Consider the following 20,727-nt stretch of genomic DNA (forward strand, 5'->3'; position numbering starts at 1 on the left):
TGCTGACTCCTTCCTGCAAGGTGCGCCTTCTAATACGGATTCTTCCAGGGAGAGAGTGGCCATTCAGGACTGGGTCACCCAGTGGAAAATCCAGGGAAGTGTTCCCACTGCCCTTCCAGGGAAGCTGACTGGGAGAGATTCATTTGTCTTCATCGAAGAAAGGCCAGTGGGACCTTCCAAGGAGTCTGGCTTGCCTCGTGATTTCAGAAAAGAGCTGTTTTAGTCCCTCCAAGGATATTGGGTGATGTCAACTCGGTCAGCCAGGAGTCGGGCAGGCCTCCTGAGGTCTTGCTTTAATGCAGGACAGATAAGACCAGTCTGCAAAGAGTAGGAAAACGCCTGTGTCCTCTTCCTGAATGCAGACAGGCCTTTGGAAGTTTATTCCTTTGGGAGCCCTTTCTTCTGGGGTACAAAGGGAGCCAGGCTCTGGGCCACAAGCTCTGTTCCAGGGGCAGCTGGATCTCAAGAGCACTGAGCTCCAAAGTGTCTCACTTTCTGGGCTGCTTCTGCAGGCTAAGCCACCCGCTTCCACAATCAGGAGTCTACATTGACAACATCTAAGGGCACCCTCCACCCTGAGCTATCATTTCTTATTTGCTGAGCTCTCTGCAAGCAGCAAGAATGTGACATGTTGCTCATCATTTAATTCTTCTACACCCCTATGAGCTCTTATTAACTCCATTTAACAGGGGAAGACTCAGGTTGAGAAAGTTGAAGTCAATTAAGATCAAACAGGCAGGAAGGGGTCGCAGCCATGACTGGAACCCAGGACTGTCTGGGTGCAAAGTTCAGTTGCTAAACCGTCACACTGCTGGACAAAGCCTTGGGGATCCTCCCAGCCACGATACACAGACTAATTCAAAATCGGTGATGCAAGGGAACAGGTATCTTTGCCTTTTAAGTTGTGCCAATGAGTATCCCGGTCACTCGTTCATTTGCTCATTCATTGATCGTGATTCAAGGATTTGGCCATGGTGATTTCAATCTCCCAGTCTCCCTCAGCTGTCTTCTAGTTAGGTGGTCCTTTTTGGGGGTCTGACCTACATTTCCACTCACAGTTCTAAGTCAGTCAATTAGTATGTGGTTGTTGAGCACCTAAGTGCCCAGCACAGTGCTGGGAAAAAGGGAAGGGTCAGGTCTCATGGGAGAGACAGAGCATGCCCTTGGCCAGGGAAGGGAGAACCAGGCTCACTCCTGCTGTGAGGGGTCCAGTGAAGGGAGACACCCACCCCTCTGCTCCAGGTGTCTGAAAGAACACAGCCAAGGGCCCACTGTTTATCAGGGGACAAGGGGCTGGGAGGCCAGCAGAGTGACCTGGGTGTCAGGGAGACAGATCTGGGTTTGGATCACTACTCACTGGCTGGGTGACCATTGACACTAGGTCACCTGATCTCTCAGCCTCAGTTTCCCTATCTGCAAAGTAGGACTAGCATTGTAGTAAAATGACTGAACCTTAACGGGAGGATTCAGTAAGCCATGCTTGTAGAGTGCTCAGCGTGGGGCCTGACACACAGTACGAGCTTAATCAAGTGGTTATTCAGGTTATCTCCGCCCTTGCTGTCTATAGCAGCGACTCCCAATTCTGGTTCATCAGGAGAACTGAATTCACTGGGCAGCGAACGATTTTTCAAAGGGCCCCATCTAAGCATCCAGCTCTGGGGATAGGCGAGGCAGAAGCTGAGTGTTTTACACTCACCAGGGGGGTGTAAGCAGGCTTGGGGCAAGGAAGGCTGGGTTCCAGCCCCGGTTCTACCACTTCCGTGGGCCTTTGCTCTAGGCCTCTGCCTCCTGCCTGTACGGAGGAATGGGGACAAACCCCAGTGGTCTTTCTAGAACTTCTCTGCTGCCCTCTAGTGGACACGGGATGCCCACACCTTCTTGCGTGTAATTTCTGCTGTGTAGGGAGCTCTTACCTGGTGCCACGCGCTGGGCTAAGTGCCTGTGACGACATCGATACCTCCGGCATGTACACTGGGGAGCACTTTCACAAATGTCCCTCCTCCAGTGCTTACTTCAGCCCTGTCACGTGAGTTATTTTACCTTCATTTGGAGGCCCAGATGAGGAAGATGAGGCCAGGGAGGGATAGGACTGCCCCACAGTCACCCAGCAAGTCACGAGGACCGGAACTCAAGTCTCTGGGTGGCCTGGCTCTTTGGGACCGGGGTGGGGAGTGAGGAACAAAGCCTAGACAGAGCTGGGCAGTGAGAAACACCCCTTCCCCATCACTGTCATGGCGTCCTGGTTGCTACCGCCTCCAGCTTCCCCATGAAGGGATGGGGCTGTGGCTCTGAGTCTGAGGGAACTGGGCAGGGTCAGGCACTGGGGCGAGGCCCGCAGCTGGATGCCTCCTTGTGAGGAGGCGAGGTCTCCCTGCCACCCTCTTCCACCATGAGCAGAGGAAGGCCCCAACCTTGACCACGTCCACCCATGTCTTTGATGTCCCTGCTTGTCCAGTTACTGGGTCCCAGTGTCGCGGCCCCTTCCTTCTTCCTGGCGAGTCTCTGGAGAGTTGCTTTCCTGGGCCTCCCACTTGCACAGCTTCCTCTCTCACCTCAGCCGATTTTAAAATCTGAAAGCACTTCTGTTTTTTTTTTTTTGCGGTACGTGGGCCTCTCACTGTTGTGGCCTCTCCCGTTGCGGAGCACAGGCTCTGGACGCACAGGCTCAGCGGCCATGGCTTATGGACCCAGCTGCTCCGTGGCATGTGGGATCTTCCTGGACTGGGGCACGAACCCGTGTCCCCTGCATCAGCAGGCGGACTCTCAACCACTGTGCCACCAGGGAAGCCCTGAAAGCACTTCTGAAAACTCTCTAGGGCTCCCCACATACTCCAGATAACAAGCAAGCCCCTTGACCTGGCGTCAGAGTCCTCCCTGCTGGACCTCAGCCACCTCCCCGGCCTGGCTCTCCCCACGTGCCTCTGTCTCCCAAGCTGCAGACCTATGGTTTTGCTTGTTCGCTTGTTTTTGCATTCCAAATACACTTCTCTCTGCATCTTCCTCCACTAAGCCTTCGCAGCTGCTGTTCCCTCTGTCTGGAATACCCTCTCCTCCTCCAACCCCACCCTCGCTCCAAGCATGCGCTTTTGTCTGGCTAATTTCTACTACTCAGGTCAAAGTCTCTCCCCTGGCCTCTGCTGCTTCCCCCATCACTGCAGGGACCATCCTGTCTTATTACCTTCTTCTCACTCCCCTGCCCCCCATCCTGGCAGGGAGAACTGGGGAGCCTGTCATGCTTTCCGTCCTACCCTCAGCACCGAGCATGGAGTGCATGTTTGGTGAATGAATGAGTGGATGAATAAATGATGCGGGAAAGCCTGGGCACTGCAGTCAGGCCTATTTGGCCCCCAACTCGGCCCCAAGCTGGGTGACCTTGAACAAGTCCCATTCCTTCTCTGAGCCCCAGAGTGTTCACCTGAAACAGGCCTCTATTCCTTCCTGCACACTGGGCACCTCTGAGGCTCAGCGGCCTCTTGCACAGGCAGGACCTCGCCCTCCCCTTGAAATGGTTCTGGGACCTGGCCAATTCCAGTGGACACTTGGACCCCTGGGTCCCCTAGGAGGACAGGGGCCCCAGAGCCCCGATCCTTCCACCCCGATGGCCAGAAGGGGAAGAGGGGTCAGTACCCCGGATCACTGCCGGCCTTCCATCCTTGGGCCCAGGGTTAATTTTTAAAAAGCAGCTCAAAGTCCAGGTGGGCTTTGGCAGAGTTTGCTCTCTCTGTTTGCTCTGGTTAATAATCTGAGGAGAGCAAACATCGCTGGAGGCGGGAGAAGAGATCAACATCCTGGGCCCATCCTCTGGGCCTCTTCCCCCCCCCCCCCCCCCCCCCCCCAACTGCATCCCCCCACCCTCAGGAGAGGCTGTGTGGCTGGATGAGCAATCCTATCCAAAGGAGGCCGGGATTCTTCCACACCCCCGTGGACCTCAGGCTTCCCCTGGGGCCAATGGGATTGACAACCCTAATAACGTAGACCCTCTATGAAGATCGGTCGAGCCATCACGGTACACTGTAGGCAACCTTAGTAGGGTGGCACTGCTCCTATTCATGATTCATTGTTATTTTTTCATTCTTATATCAGGTCTGGTCTCTCCAAAGACAGACCTCCTGAGACCATCACGCAGGTGAGGCAGTGGACTGTTTACAGAGCACTTTCACACACATCGCTCACTTGACCTCTTGGCAGACGCGTCAGGGATTGTTTTCTTCCATTTACAGGTGAGGAAAGTGGGCTTCAGAGAGCGAAGGCCATACCCAAAGTCATGCAGAGCGAGTCAAGCCTTCTGGCTGCCAGTTGTCTGCACCCCTCTTAATTCAGACTCTGCCTTCTTACTACCACCACGAACCAAAGCATAAAAGCCTGTGAAACTTGGTGAACAAGAGGGAAGATAAGTGTTTCAGAAATCTAAGCCAAGATACTTGCTATGATTAAATTTGTCATATGGCTTTGAGCTTCCTGGCAGCCAAAGTGAAAAGGGAATGTCATCACTAGCCAAGCTGCCAGTGACAGAGCAGAGGAAACACATTCACTTATTATGACTAGAGACACACTTGTTCCTGATACTGGAAAGATGAATGTATTGATGACTCTTACAGAGGGACATGACTCACCAGTTGTTGGGGCAACTCTGTGGGGGAACTGCCGGATCCTCACATGAGCAGGGGTCTTTCTTGTGGACCTGCCTGTCTGAAAGGGTCATTCCCAGCTGTAGCAAGGAGGCTACTGTGTGTGTGGAATGTTCTGTGCCAAGGGCAGGGAGGAAATGAAGACAGAAGTTCTGACCACTGGAGAAGGGCTCTTCCTAGAGAGGGCCTGCAGTATCACTGGCAAGAGTTTGATCTATGGAGACAAACAGACCTGGATTTTTAAAAAATTCCCATTTAAATATTTTAATGCAATGGATACTGTCTAGTTTCCTAAGGCTGCCATTAATAAACACCACAAACTGGGTGGTATAAAACAACAGAAATGTATTTTCCTCACAGTTCTGGAGGTTACAAGTCCAATACCAAGTTGTCAGGAGGGCCGCATTCTTCCAGGAGGTTCCAGGGGAAAATCCTTCCTAGCTTCTGCCAGCAGCCCTTGGCTTACTGCTGCCTCATTCCAAGCTCTGCCTTGGTCTTCGCGTGGCCGTCTTCCTTGTGTGTCTGTGTGTCTCTGTATCAAAATCTCACCGCCCCCCCCCCACTTTCTCTTCTGAAGACATCAGTCCTTGGGTTTAGGTCCACCCTCCTCCAGTATGACCTCACCTGAACGAATTATGCAAATAAGGCCACGGTCTGAGGTCCCGGGTGCACATGAATTTGGGGGAGACACTATCCAACCTGTTACATACACATTCCGCTCTTACCATTGCCGGCTACTGTCCTAGTGCTTTACAAGCGTAACTCCATCAATCCTCGTGACAATGTTCTGAACCAGGAACTATTATCCCCATTTGCAGATGAGGGCACGGAGGCACTGAGAGGGAAATTCACTCACCCAAGGCCACACAGCCAGTGAGTGGCACAGAAAGCAGTCTGGCTCCCGAGTCCACGCTCTCAGCCACCACCAGATGCTGCCTCTCCCAGCAATGCTGCTTCCCAGCTGGGAGACCCTAGGCAAGTCACTTTACCTCTTGGAGACTCAAACGCCCTACCTATAAAGGGGGATAATAGCACCTACTTGATGAGGTTGTTGTGGGGATGATCAATTCCGTGGCCGGTGGAAAGTGCTGGTAGACAGCTGGCACACAGCAGGTGCTCACGGAATGGAAGCTGTGAACACCATCATCATCACTTCTACTATTATTTGCTAGGGCTGTGGGAAGCCACGGCTCAGAGAAGGAACTCTGGGGACAGGACACCCGAGCTCTCGTCTTGGCTCTGCCACAGACCTCCCTATTGTCTCTGCTAAGTCACTTCCTCTCCCCGGGCCCCAGTTTTCTCATCTGAGAAATGGGCCAGTCAGGCTTGTCCTCCTGGCTCACAGGTGGAACGACCCAGCGGGAAGGGCCAGGGGCTGCCCGTCTCTTCGCCCCACCTGGGACAGGTGAGGAGTTTCGGGGGACGCCTTCATGGGGCCTGAACCTAGCGCCCGGCTGCACCAGGACCGTGTTGCATTTGGCCGGCAGCTCCTCTGAAGCAGCCACCCTGGCCCCTCGGGGCCCTGACCCCGGCCTGGGCACTACAAGGGATCGATTGGCCCTGGCCTTGGGGCCCTGATTGGTCCCGGCTGAACAGAGCAAACAGCAAGGTCATCTACAGCCACAGGCCCGTTCCCCAGCCCCAGTCCATAGCTGCCTCGTGCAGGCAGGTGGTGGCTCTTCTGTCCCCAGACGGAGCCCGTGAGTGACACCCCAGGCGGAGGAGCCCGGAGCCATGCAGAGTCTTGGAACCCTGCTCTTGCAGCTGACCGCCTGCCTGGCGGTGAGTGCCAGCCCTGTGACGACGTTGCCCGACGACATCCAAGTGCAGGAGAACTTCGACCTGTCTAGGGTAAGGCTGGCCTCTCTGGCAGCGATGGCAGGGTGTCCGAGTGGCTGGGCCTTGCTGCGGGGGAGGGGCAAGTCCTAGGCCCCGGGCTCTCAGTCTCGCATCTGGAACTCCACGCGTGGGTCCCTCAAGGCCCTCGCTGCTGCCCAGACTCTCAGGGATCTGCTGAAGCTACAATTCTGCATGCACCGTTTTGTGGGCCTCCAGGCTGACATTCTGAGTCAAAGGTCCTCACGTCTGAACCTGCCCTCTCGGGTTCCCAGGGGAACCCATGCTCTGATTAGAACCCACCCAGAAAAGGCTCGGTGCCCACTGCTGCCCTGCAGCCCCCAGCAGCACCGAGGTTTTTGTGACCCTCCACCCCGCAGCCCTTCAACCTTCAAGTCCTCACCTCCCTCATAGCATCTCTGTTAGCCCGTCCTGGGTCCTCCGCCCTACGTGTGGGATTATGGGGAGATGAGAAGCACGACAGAGGTCAGGCTGGTGGGATTAAGAGGCCCAGGCAGGGCGCTGTGTGTGGGGAGTCTGCCCTCCGGCCCCAGCTCTGCCCGAAGCGCTGGGTGACCTTGAACGGGGCCTGCCCCTCTACCACCATCCTGGGTTCCGTCTGACCCTTGTAGCCGTGCTGGCCTGAGGACTTTGCTTATGTTCAGGGATGGGGAAGGTTGTGGAGGAGAGGCGTGAGGAGAGGGCCTCTGGTGGTCAGGGATGGCGAAAGGTCTGCGGGGACCTGAGGGTCCTTTCAGGAGAAAGAGGCGGCAGGCTTGCCCTGGGTCAGACGCAGCTTAGGGAAAGGAGATACTTTCTGACATGGAGGTATGGGCTGTGTGCAAGGTGGTGAGCAACCTGTCCCCAGAGGAGTAGAAGACAGGACTCCTGCTTTTGGGGAGCCTTGGAGATTTGGACCCCGTCCAGGTGAGCCACCCAGATCCCACATCTCAGCAGAGTCAGGCCCTCTGCCAGCGAGGTGGGGCCCACCTGCACATCTCCGTCCTAAGCTGGCCGCGATGCCTGGAGTTCCTCCATCAGGGCTCCACCCTCCCTGGAAGCCCTGTAGCCTCCAATTACCTGTAAGACAAGGATGATCACTTAGGAGAAGTCACTGAGAGGAGGGAGGGGGACAGATATCCTCCAAATCTTCCTCGAGGTCCAGATCCTCAGAGCTTGTGGCTGCCTCCTAGATCTACGGGAAATGGTTCCACGTGGCCGTGGGTTCCACCTGCCCGTGGCTGAAGAGGTTCAAGGACAAGATGACCATGAGCTCGCTGGTGCTGGGAGAGGGAGCAACGGACAGGGAGCTCAGCGTGACTAATACTCACTGGCGGTGAGTGGGGACCCACCTCCACCCCACCCCCTGCCCTGGCTTCAGTCACCACCCCATCCTAGAAAGTGACAGGTCTCCACTTCCAGCCAGGACTCGGCCCTGAGCTCCAGACCTCTCTGCTGCCCTCCACCAGGGCAGCCCTTTCTAGTTGTCCCACCTCCACCTCAAGGGCAACGCCCCCAACACTGTGCCTTCTTTCCAACCTGCTCTTTCTCCTTGGGTGCCCTTAGTTCAGTAAGGGCACTTCTCCCCCGCCCCCATCTTGGAAAGCTGGGTGGGAGGCGGCTGTCCTAGACTCCTCTTTCCACTGCCACGGCCATTCGATCCATCATCAAGCCCTGTCCCTGCCCTTCCTAAATCCCTCCAGTCTGTTCACTTGTCTCCTCTTCACTGCCACCACCCTGGACCAAGCCACCACCCTTTCTTTCCTGGTTGTCTACAGTAGCCTCTCTACACTTCTCCCCACCTCTAATCGCCAACTTTCCATCCAATCCTTTCGTCACCCAGCAACCAGAAAGACCTTTCAAAAACTCAAATCTGCTTAAACCTTTCCAGAGCTCCCTATTGCCCTTGGGAATAAAATTCAACTCTTCAATGTGGCCTTTCAGCACCCCCTGCCCCCGACCCCCAAGCACTCACTGTTCCCTGCCCCACTGTCTGCCATGTACTCTGTGACCCACCCAAGTGGACCTTCTTTCAGTCCCTGGAACCCTCCATCCTCTGGACCTTTGCATTGGATGTTTCTTCTATCCGAAAACCTCTCCCCACCTCCCTGCGCTAATTCCTATGGATCCTTCAGGACTCAGGTTCTTTGTCACTTCCTCCAGGAAGTCCTCCCTGACTCCCCCCAACCCAGGTTGAGGTTACATGCCTTCTTCTGTGTTCTCGGAGCACCTCGGGCTCCACCCCGCCCCTTGTGGCAATTCTCACACTGACTGTATCTGCCCCTGGCCTGCCCACCCACCTCACTCAATTATAGGCTCCATGAGGGGACAGGGTCTGTCCTGCCCTCCTCTGTATCCCCAGCATGTAGCACAGTGCCTGGCACATAGATGCTGCTCATTAAATATTAACAAGATAAATAATAATCATAGTAACAATAATACCTAATAAGTGCATAGTGTTTACTCTAAGCTTTTTGCATATAATATCTCAGTTGATCCTCACAACCACCATGTGAGGTAGAAGCTATCATTATCCCCATTTCTCAGATGAGGAAAATGAGAGAGACAAAAAGTAATACATGAATTAATGTGTTAATTCATCATTCTGACTTCATGGTGCCTAAGTCTGATGTGCAGATTTGCTTAAGGAAGTTGATTTTTAGTGCTGGGTTTACCAAGAGGTTAGCATGGATTAGTTCCTTTTTATCTCTGTCCCTCTGTTCCCTCATGTGAAATTTGTGTCTCCCAGGGCTGGTGTGAGAATTAAACCAGATATTTGGAAATGTTACTTTCCAAATTAAATTTTAAAAAAGGCATTTAGAAGGACCCTGCAGGAGAGTGGGGTGTCAGGACCATGGTCTCTGCCGGAAGTTACCTTCCTTTTGGTTTGTTCATTTCCAGGAAAGGTGTCTGTGAGGCGATCTCTGGGGCTTATGAGAAAACAGGCACTGATGGAAAGTTCTTCTATCACAAACCCAGTAAGTTGAGTCAAAGGAGACATCTACAGTTCCCTCCTTTGCTAAAAGATACCTGCTGTCTTAAGCTCTCTTTCCTTCTGCCTCAGCCCTCTCTGCCCCTACAACTTTTCCTCCCACTTTTCTGCAGTCATCTAGCCTCCCTCCAAATTTCCCCCTCCTTCTCCTTCTCTCTCTCCTTCTTTCTTTTTCTCTCTCTATCCCTCCCCCCGCCCCTGCCCTGCCATGCACGTGCTCATCCAGAATTTGAGTGATGGTGCTGAATGCTAAGGATAACATCAAGATTTCATCAGTCCTCGTGTTAGGCATCTGCAGTCAGCTGATAAAAATTTGCTAGGCATCTACCATATACAGTGCGTGTGGTGCCAAGTGATAGAGGGACTTGGACATGAATTTAATCATTAATCCAGCAGATGTATACTGAATTTGCTCTATGCATCAAATAATCATGTCAGGGGTTGAATGTTTGGGGTTGGATAAATAAATGAGTGAGAGAATTAAAAAATGGTAAGTGAATATAAGTATGATGGTAGATTAGTGGGGTAGTCAATCAATCATTTAATAGATAAATTGATGGATTAATGGATGGAGGAAAGAAGGAAGGAAAGAGGGAGGGAAGGGAGGAAGGAAAGAAGGAAAGAAGGAAAGAAAGAAAGAAAGAGAATGAAAGAAAGAAAGAAAAAGAAAGAAAGAAAAAGAAAGAAAGAAAGAAAAAGAAGGAAAAAGAAAATGGATGAATTTATGGATTGATATATGATGAGGATGGATGGATGGAATGATGGTGGTTGAATTAATGATGAATATATGGAGGAGATGGATGGATGGAGAGGGAGAGAGTGAAGACGGATAATAAATATATGGAAGGGATGGGTGAACAGAAGGATGGATGAATAGATGATGTGTGGGTGAATAGGTGAAGGATCTCAGGCTAGAAACCTTCTGACCACTGATCTTTTTGTCTTCCTGAATCTTCCATGCAGAATGGAACATCACCATGGAGTCCTATGTGGTCCACACCAACTATGATGAGTATGCCATTTTTCTGACCAAGAAATTCAGCCGCCGCCATGGACCCACCATTACTGCCAAGCTCTATGGTAAAGGCCTGGAATATGATACACTCGTTGGAGCTGGGCGTGGGAGGAGACCCGGGATTTAGGGAAATGGAGTGGGGAAGAGCAGGGAGTTTTGCTTTTTCCTTCTGACAAAACTCCAGTTAAGGGAAAGGTGAAAACATTTACTCTCCCTAGAGGAGGTAGAGCTCCGTCTCCCATTTGAGGTAGAATCCTCTTCTTTTGATCTTGAAAATTCCAGAGAATTCCAGAGCCTTCAGGTTCTTAAAAGAACCAGTGGAAAGAGAGCTGTGTGGGGAGTTGGGAGACCCAGATGGGGAGCCTGGGAGGGACACCTCATCCTCTTCTGGGGCTGAGGTTTCCATAAGGGTATCGAAGAGATGGAATTGGGCCAACAGTTTTCAAACTTCCCCGAAATGAAACTCCCTGGGCAAAATAACCTCAGGCCCTGACGGCCCAGGTACCTGTGGTTCTAGGAGTCTCCCCTGCTTCCTACTTGCAGGACGGGAGCCACAGCTTCGGGAAACCCTGCTGGAGCAGTTCAGGGAAGTTGCCCTGGGTGTGGGCATCCCTGAGGACTCCATCTTCAGGATGCCCGACAGAGGTAAGTGACACCTCCACACCACCTCCCATTTCTGATACCCGTCTTATCCTTCACGACCCCCAGAGCACATCTTCCCAGTCCCTGGGTCTTTCCCATAACCCTCTGAGATAAGCTGAGCTATGATCCCCCTCCCCTCTTTATAGAACAGGCAGCTCAGGCCTCTGGATTTGCTCCAAGTCGCACAGAGCGTACCTGGCGAAGCTGAGAGTAGACCCAATTCAGCGTTCCCTCTGCTGCCACCTGTCTAAGTTTGGTTATAGCCAGAATCCATGGCTACCTCTTGGGAGGCAATAGAGTGTTGGGGTTAGGAGCCTGGGCTCTGGAGTTAGAGCACCAAGGTTCAGATTGAGCTGGGTGGCTTCTGGCTGGTCACCCTTCCAGAGCCTCATTTCCTCATCTGTAAAATGGGGATAATAATGCCTCCTTTAGAAGTTGCTGTGAGGAGTCAATGAAATAAAGCAATTAAATACAATAGCGCCGCACTTGGTGTCTAGCAAGTGCTCAATAGATATCAACCGTGAAATGCTGGTTGTGGGTGGAGACGATGCAGGTTGTGACAGTGGTGCAGCCACCAGTCTATCACTTTTCCAACAAGTGACCTGCAGCAAGCCATGGGGGTGGAGCCGTCCACGAAGTGGGCTAATGCACAAGACAGGTCCCAGCGCACGTCCCGCCTGACACGTAGTCGTTAGCTCTATGGAACAAACAAAGCCTGCCTGGGTCTGGGATGTCTGGGTCTCATTCCCTCTCTCTCCTGTCCTCTGCCCTAGGTGAGTGTGTCCCTGGGGAGCAGGAACCAGCGCCCACTCCACTCTCGGTGAGTACCTCTGCCGCCCACCCCATCCCCACCCTGCCCACTTAGGCCCTGCTGAGCTGGTAGGTGGGGTCGTTGAGAGAAGGCAGTGATGGGCATGTTCTGCCATTGGGCTAACTGCTGCCCCATCTGGATGTCACTTTCCTCATCTGTGAAACGGGGTAATTACCTTTACCTTCCAGGTGTTAGAATCCAGTGACATGTTAGAAAAGGTCTTAGCATAATGCCTAAAAGCAGTGACATACTCAATAATGAGATAATGATACTCGATATGCAATAAATGAAAATAAAGTCAATTGATCCCCCCAAAATGCAAATCCGAGAGCAAAGCAGCTTCTCAAACCAGTGACTCTCCTGTGCTGACTTTTGATTTGCAGGGCTTCCTTCTTCTGTTTTATTTTCCTGCCTTTTGCCATATTAAGTCTTCATTCTTTCTTTCTCTGATTATTTGGAAATTATATATCCTAATTTAGTCTACTGCTGTGTGTGTATATATCTATATATGTGTATGTGTATATAAGTACATATATACACGTAATATTTATTTTAGAAACATATTCTTGAAAATTTGAAAAAATACAAGAAAGCAAAAAAAAAAAAAGACAATAATGTCCTTATTCCTACATAGAATTAACACTGCTAACATATTATTTGTTTGCTTACATATTTTTTAGAAAAAAATTACCATTGTTATTATAAAACTAACATACGATCAATATAAAGAATCAAAACAGTGCAGTATAAAGGTATAAAAAATAAGTTTTAAAAAATTCCACCACCCAACACCTACCAGCAGTCACATTACTCCGGTAATTTGACCTGCATACACCTGGAGAGGGGCAGATAGAAGGAAGGTTGGATAGATAGAGGAACAGATTTAAATATGCTATTATTAAATGGAATTACATTACAGATGCTATTTCTAAATTTTAAAAGGCATTCCTTGTAGTTTTACTCGAATTTAAAAGGGCCCTGGGGAATTCCCTGGTGGTCTAGCGGTTAGGACTCCACACTTCCACTGCAGGGGACCCGGGTTCGATCCCTGGTCAGGGAACTAAGATCCCGCAAGCCGTGCGGAATGACAGGGGGAAAAAAAGCCCTGAAGTTTGAAGGTTTTAAAAAAAACTTCAAATAAATATTTATTATCCACAAGAGATTTACTCCTTAAAGAATGCTCTAGATAAAGTCAAGGTTATGAACTAATATTTAAGAGGCTGGCATCGCTATGGATACTTTTAGAGAATATCTGCTGTTTGCAAGATTTGGAAGACAGACATCTTCACTCACAAACTTGGTTCCATCTTCTCTTCCCTTTTGCGTTTACGTTGTCCAGACTGATACCATCCCCATTCTGCTCTGTCACTACGATTCCCAGACATCTAGTAATAGTTCTATATTTTAATGGAGTCTACATTCACCCTTAGTGAATATAACACAGCTTCTCCATTCCTGAGTTATTCTTTCTATTAATCTCTTAGTGCCATTTTTTTTTTACCAAGTGCTGTTTTCAAGGAAGGTTCATGGGTGTTTTAATCCCAGAATTCTTCCCTGTTTGAGAATGTCTGCCCATTTCCTTCCTCCTTGAAGGGTATTTCGCTTGAGTGTCAAATTCTAAGGTCATGTTTTCTCTCCCTCAGAAGAAGCTTTGTGTGCACTGCTCCATTGTTCTTCCACACTGATGACCACGGCAGGGAAGCCCAAGGCCAGCCTGATATTTCTTCTCCTTGGAAGCAATTTGTTTCTTCTGCTCAGATGCCTGGACAGACTTTCTCCTTGATAAGAAGTCAGCATCTTAACAAGGACATGTCTTGGGGTTGAGAGTCTATATCAAAACTTCCTGGAATACACCGTGCTCTTTCCATCCACAGATGACATTTCTACTGTATTTCAGGAAACTCTCTCTCATGATATGGAATTCATATTCTATTAGCTTTGTTGAGTTTTGCCATCTGGCGAACACTTGTTCTCTCATCCTGGAGCATCTTTATCCTCCATCATGCACTAGCTTTTCTCAAATTGCTTTTATTTGCATCCACTGGGACTGTCTCGTCTATGACAATCTTCTATTTAGCAGCATCTATTCTTTCTGCTCCTCACTATTCCTAATTTATTCACGAGCCCTGAACCGATGTTGTTTTGCTTCTCAATTTGTTTATTTAGGCCTGGGTTCTCTCTTCGTCTCATTCTGTCAGCGTTTACCATTTCATCTTTGAATCTTGTCTTAATACGTGCATGTTCTTATTATGTAATTCCATAACTTGAGGCCAAAGAGGGATTTCCTTCTGCTTCTTGAGTTATGTTTTCTTCTAGGTTGGGTTCCCTACATCAACAATTGGGCAGAGGCAGAAGGAGAGCTGCAGGGCGGTCACAACAATGGCTCAACCAACCCTATAGGGAGCTCTGGAACCAGGACCACCCTTGGGAGTTGTCCCATGATGGGGCCAAGGGACGGAGCCTTAATACCCTATGTTGATCAGTCTGGGAAGGGAGCATGACCTTGAATGAGAGGGCTCCCTTAGCTGAGGTGGTCTCCAACAGGGTCTGACAGTGGGTAGCTGGGAATATAAATCCATTGCTGATGGGAGGACTTGGCAGTTCATGGCCATGTCCACCACTGGACTCTTGGGCTCTTTCTCTAGTTCAGGCTACTTCTTCATTCATTTCTGAAGTGGGTCTGCATAGTTTCTGTATCACTTCTTTTTCTCTGACTCCTGCTTAGTCCGTTTTAGATAGACTTTCTGTTTATTCTGATATGGTGGCGTGGAGGTTTCCTTATTCCTTGGCTCTCTTCCTGCAAATATAAGCTTAGTCCCCTCCCACCCAAACTTAGAGTAAGGGCTGGGTTTTTTGTGTTCCATCCACTTTTCTGAAGTCCAGAGCTGGTTGGAATACACTTGCTTTGCATTCTCTTTGGAAGGACTGATAAATACCCTATGAGGATTCATTCCACCTAGTCGGGGCTGGCAGCAAGGTACATCTGCCCCCAGTGACACCCCCTGGAGCATTGACTGTGTAGCCCCAGAACCTTCCCTTACAAAGAGTCAGGCTCTAGTCTATTTTCCTCTTTTTTTCCCCAGAAGTCATTTTCACTACTCCTCTATCAGAAGAGGAAGAAGATAGGGTTCCCCACAGTTTTCTTCTCTCAGGACTTGGGAGTATTAGGGAGAGCTATCAGAAATTTGATGACTTGCCAGGACTGGGAGTTGGAGGGCAGGTCAGGAGCTGAACCTTGCTGACCTTCCTGTTCAGCTCCAGATTAGTGGATCGAGAGCTTTAGTTTTTCCTTTAAATTGTGCCCCTTTCCTCATTTCAGTGGTGTTGAGCAATACTTGGGGGCTGGGATTTCTGAATTCATTCTTTGCTGATGGCTCGGTATTGGAGAGGGTTGAGGGAAATTTCTATCTGCCATCTTAATCCAGATCTCAGCTGAATCTGTGCTTCTTCATCCATGTCAAGAATGAAACAATAGGGCTTCCCTGGTGGCGCAGTGGTTGAGAGTCCACCTGCCGATGCAGGGGACACGGGTTCGTGCCATGGTCCGGGAAGATCCCCCGTGCCGCGGAGTGGCTGGGCCCGTGAGCCACGGCCGCTGAGCCTGCGCGTCCGGAGCCTGTGCTCTGCAACGGGAGAGGCCACAGCAGTGAGAGGCCCGCGTACCGCAAAAAAAAAAAAAAAAAAAAAAAAAAAAGAATGAAACAATAACTGATGACTTCCCTTGCAAAAGAGAGAAAGGCGGCTTACTTTTTATTTCTTCCTTCCAGGCTTCCCACATCCTCATTTTTGTGGATATAATCTGAGATTGATGTTTATATTTTCCACCTTTTGTTTGGAGAATTACTTTTAACATTTACATTAAGTTGAATGACGATTTTAACAACAATTTAACCTCAACTCTCTATTTTACTGGCTTTCTAGTTTACCATCATTTCTTTTCTACCACATCATGCATCTTCTTGTATTTAGGTTCCCTTCTCAAGTGTTGGGAATATTTCTGTAAGTAATTTTTTTCTGGAAAGGTACATGGTGGAGAACTACAGGATCTTTGCATGTCTGAGAATATCTTTCTGTGTTTATATCACATGATCAACAGCCTGGTTGAGTGGAGAATCCCTGGGTTACAACCTTTACCCTCTTACAACCTTTAGATATTGCTCTGCCGCTTCTGTTATTAAATGCTCTCGTTTACTCTGAGGGCCACTGCTAGGCTCTTTATCCTTTGTCTCTAGGAAATGTCGAGATAGGACTCTTCATTAATTTTCTCTTTCCCTTTGAGCCCTTATAATTGAACAACTCAAGTCTCTCTTCAACTTGGAAAACTTTTCTTCTATTATTTCTATATTGTTTGCCTCTCCTTCTAGAATTCCTATTCTGTGAGTTTATTTCTCATAATCTTTAAACTGCAGTTTATTATCCCTACTGTGTGGTTAAATTTAACAAAATCCTTTTCACCTCCAGTAACTTTCTACTTCTCCCATATTATTCATCTGCGTAACTGTGGGCTCCTGTTAACGTTGATGCGATGCCATCTCGAATTTCATTGATGGTTTTAGTTTTCTTCTGTTTCTTACCTACGCCCTGTGTTTAGTGGAGATATTTCTCCAGCTCAGTGTGATTCTTCTGAGCAGTTGCATTATTTAATTCGTTCCATGATTTTTCTCTTTTCCTTCATCCTCACCAAGCAAGACCTATGTGCAACCGGCTTGAGATGGGTTCTGGTAGACAGTGGGAGTCCCTGATCACAGCTTCAGTTGCACCTTGAAAGGAGAAGGGAAAAGTTGAAGGTTACTACAGTTTTACCTTTTCAGATTCCAGGTCTCACCTGTGGGCAGGAAGACTGCCTGATGGCCGGCAGTGTCCCTGCTCATCCTTCTGTAATTGTCCCGGGACTGTGCCTCAGTGGACTCTACTCCCAGAGATCCTTTTGACAGCTTTGGCAGCCTGCCCTGCTCTGCAGTCCCCACCCCCACCCCCATATCTAGGAGTATTAGGATCAATCTTGGGGTCCCTTCTTACTCTCCACATGACTTTTCCGCTGTAAGCAGTTAACGATGGTCTGGTCAGCCCTTCCTGCAAGTCACTCCCACTCCCACTCCCTTGTGTAGAAATGCCTTTTAGTTTCTAGTATGGGAATGCTGCTCTTCCCTGGTTCCCAACTGTGGATTAGGTTTCTTTTCCATTATTATATTCCTCTGGGCATTTCAGCTGGAAGCTGGATATGTAGGTATTGTTCTGATTTGTCATTTCAGACCAGAAATCTATCTTGTGATGCCTATTCTGGAATTCAGGTTGAAGCTTTTGGGAAAACAGGCCGTTAACCAATCTAGTAGTGTTTCTGTCTACACCCTGATCCCCAAAGCAAGTGGTTTGTTTATATATTCCAGGGGTATATAGGGGAGCAGCAGTGGCTAGATCCCTGCAACAGCTTCTTCTCTTTCTTCCCCCAGAGAGCCCGGCGGGCTGTTCTGCCCCAGGAAGAGGAAGGATCAGGGGCTGGACAACTAGTAACTGATTTCGGCAAGAAAGAAGGTGATGATCACCCCCCTTTTTTTAATCCCCTTCTGCCACACTCCAGAGAGGAAGGGTCCACAGTTGGCTCACCCCAGCTGCCCTCATCACCGTGAAGTCTTTCTTATTTTTCTGCTAGAATCAAGGACTGAGCCTAGAAAGGGCTGGGCCAGCGGTTATGGGGGAAGAGAGAGGAGTGTAAGGCATGGTCCCTGAGCTTAGCAAGTCTCAGCTCCACGATGAGAAGCGAGTTCTTGGCTTGTCTGTACCACTAGGTGGCCTCCTAGACGTGGCTTTCTCATCTGTACAATGGGATAACAGCCTGCTGAGCTGACCTTCAGGGCTCCTGTGGGAGCTCATGGGCAAGAACGTGAGAATGCTTTTTGTGATTGATAAAATGATCACTCTCCAAATCTCTCAGCAAACACTGAACCCCGACCCTGCTCCACCGCAGACTCTGCGCTGGGCATTGGGGTCACGGGGATGAACCACCATCTTTTTGGACCTTCTGGTCTAGTAGGGGAGGCAGTCAAGGAAGAAAGTGAGGGACCCAAAAGGGAGGGTCAGCTAAAAGGCTGGGGGAGTTCAGAAAATGGAGGACGAGGTGATCAAGGAGGACTTCCTGGATGAAGGGGAATTCATGCTGTGTCCAGGTATGGTTTTAGGAAGGAAGGCATTCTGGCATTCTAGGGGCAGGAATGATGAGAGCAAAGGCACGGGGGTGGGACATAAGGCAGAGGTCAGGCTGGCTGGCATGGGTGCTGGTGAATGTACCATCAACTACTATCCTTACCGAGTCTTTGGGCAGACAAGACCAACACAGGGGATGTTGGGTCTCTGGGTCGTTGGTAACTCCCCATGTTATGGAATGGAATGAGCATGGGTTTTTGGAATCCAGCAAATATGGCTTTGAATTTCAGCTCTATGTAACTCTGGGCAAGTCACTTTACCTCTCAGGGAGTCAATTTCCTTACCTTTAAAATGAATTGAGAATTGTTCCTCTTAATGCAGAGATGAAAACTAAGTGAGATGATACCTGTTAAAGTATCCAGCCCGGCGACAGGTACACAGTCAGCATTCAGTGAGCACTGCTGTTCTGCCCCTCCCCAGATTCCTGCCAGCTGGGCTACTCACAAGGTCCTTGCCTGGGGATGATTCAGAGGTATTTCTATAATGGCTCATCCATGGCCTGCGAGACCTTCCACTACGGTGGCTGCATGGGGAACGGCAACAACTTTGTCTCAGAGAAGGAGTGTCTGCAGACCTGCCGGACCGTGGGTGAGTGTGGCCCCACCTCTCCACCTCCCCCTGCGCCCCCCAACCCTGTCCTTCAGACAGACCACCTGCCCATTGAACAGGTAGCTAAGAGAGGATGCGCCAGTGGTGGAATTCCAGGGCAAGTTTCCTGAAGTCATAGGAATCGCACACTTGGGTATGGGTGACCCTCGGCATGTATGTCTTCTTGCGGTCCCATTTCTCAATCTATAAAAAGGGGTCCAGGTGTTGTGGATGAGCAGGGTCCCTGGCTCAGGCCCTTTGATGGGGGTCTTAGGTCAGCGATCCTAAGGACTTCCAATGCTCTGCACCTCCCTCCCCCTCCACAGAGGCCTGCAATCTCCCCATAGTCCCTGGCCCCTGCCGAGGCTCCACCCAGCTCTGGGCATTTGATGCTGTCAAGGGGAAGTGCGTCCTCTTCATCTACGGGGGCTGCAAGGGCAACAGCAACCAGTTCTACTCAGAGAAGGAGTGCAAGGAGTACTGTGGCATCCCTGGTGAAGGTAGGAGGCCCCGACAATGCCAGGCTGGGCCTGGGGGATATCGGGGTCCAGGTGGGGTAGCCCTGGTAGGAGGTGAGGGTCTGGAAAGCTGAGTTCTGTACTCTGTACCAGGTGACCAGCCCATCCACTCTCTGGGCCTCAGTTTCCCACCTCTAAAATGGGGCCAAGCCTGAGGCCTTGCCCCAGCTAGGATGGGGCATCTGGGCCCAGGCAGAGGGAAGGCAGGACAGGCTGAGTGGGGCAGAACTGGGCTCCAATCCCGGCATTGCCACATTTGGGCTGGCCACACTGAGTGTCAGTTTGAGCCTCAGTTTCCTCTTTTGTAAAATGGGACAAAGTACCTACTTCACAGAGCCTCGCACGGTCCATATCCACCTAGCGGCAGCCGTTACTAATAATGGTGGTGATGCTATAATGATAACAGGGATAGCATTCCAGGGAACAGCAGCCGTTAAAGATTTCTGTGCCTTATCTCCCCACTGGGAAAATGGTACCTAAGGTAAAGCAGGAGGCAAAAAACCAGATCATTCCGTGGAACGCACTCTGGAGATAATCAAGTCACTCCGCAAGCAGAAGTTTCTGGCCTCAGGCCCCGGCTTAAGCTCAGCCCAAGCTGCCGTCCCTCCTCTATGAGGCATCCCCATCCCCTGACCGTCCCCACCCACAGACCCCTGGACGACCCCACACCTACTCCCCGAGCCTCTCTGTGTCCACAGGGGAGGAGGAGTTGCTGCGCTTCTCCAGCTGAGCGGCCCACAGGCCAGAGGTCCACAGGCCACAGGGAGCGCGAGGGCCAGTGTCTGCCCCAGGGTCCCGCGGCAGGTTCCAATAAAAAGCAAATTGTAGACTCCTGAAATCCCATGTCCTGACGATTCATCACGAAGTATAATGAGATGGGGGAGGGGAGGGGGAGACAAGCTGGGGAGCGGGCATGAGTAACCCAGCTTTCCCCACATGTGAAAAATGTATGTGTCGGCAATGTATAGAGCCATCTTCAGGACATGAAATTGGCTATGCAAATTACGAAACATAAATCACAGTTCTGTATAAAACGGGATTGTTTTGTCTTAATAAAGCTAGAAGAGAAAAGAGGGGAAAACTCTGGGTACTTTTTTCTGGGAGGGGTTTGACAGAGCTCATCAGAGACCCAGGGTCAGAAGAAATCACGTGCCCTAGTGTGTGCCCAACTGGGTCTGGGCAAATGCCCCACGAGCGCCTGAAAGGATTCCCCTGTCCTTGGCCGCACAGAACCCCACGCCAGCGTTTACTTTGCTCACAGCTGCATCCCCAGCAGTAGCTGCCAGGGGCTGGAAGGCCTCGGGCTGTTTCTCCACAAGGGTCCTGGAGATCCCATCTCCTGGGATCCTTGCTCTGGCCCTTTGCCCCGGAAGAATGGTCACCGCCCTTTGCGCTGTGCCCAGAACAGCCAGCTGGCCCTGGACCGGAGCTGAAAGCCCCGGGTCTGGCCTGGCTTCTGCTCCCTGGAGGAGGAGAGCAGGTAGGCTGCCCAGGGT

The 20,727-nt window shown here is 50.5% G+C and overlaps 1 protein-coding gene across 1 annotated transcript; it reads left to right on the top strand.

Moving 5' to 3' along the window:
• The first annotated feature begins 5,810 nt into the window (after window positions 1-5,810).
• AMBP (alpha-1-microglobulin/bikunin precursor) lies at window positions 5,811-20,265 on the top strand. Its single transcript, XM_027105130.1, has 10 exons — window positions 5,811-6,479; window positions 7,658-7,800; window positions 9,366-9,442; window positions 10,420-10,536; window positions 11,015-11,116; window positions 11,887-11,933; window positions 17,375-17,456; window positions 18,546-18,713; window positions 19,040-19,213; window positions 19,930-20,265. The coding sequence occupies exons 1-10, from the start codon at window positions 6,363-6,365 to the stop codon at window positions 19,959-19,961; spliced, it is 1,059 nt and encodes a 352-aa protein (XP_026960931.1). The 5' UTR covers window positions 5,811-6,362; the 3' UTR covers window positions 19,962-20,265.
• Window positions 20,266-20,727: the final 462 nt, after the last annotated feature.

The sequence above is a fragment of the Aethalodelphis obliquidens genome, unplaced genomic scaffold (genome assembly GCF_003676395.1).
Source record: "Aethalodelphis obliquidens isolate GAN/ISIS:26980383/991018 unplaced genomic scaffold, ASM367639v1 scaffold7, whole genome shotgun sequence".
Classification (NCBI taxonomy): Eukaryota; Metazoa; Chordata; class Mammalia; order Artiodactyla; family Delphinidae; genus Aethalodelphis; species Aethalodelphis obliquidens.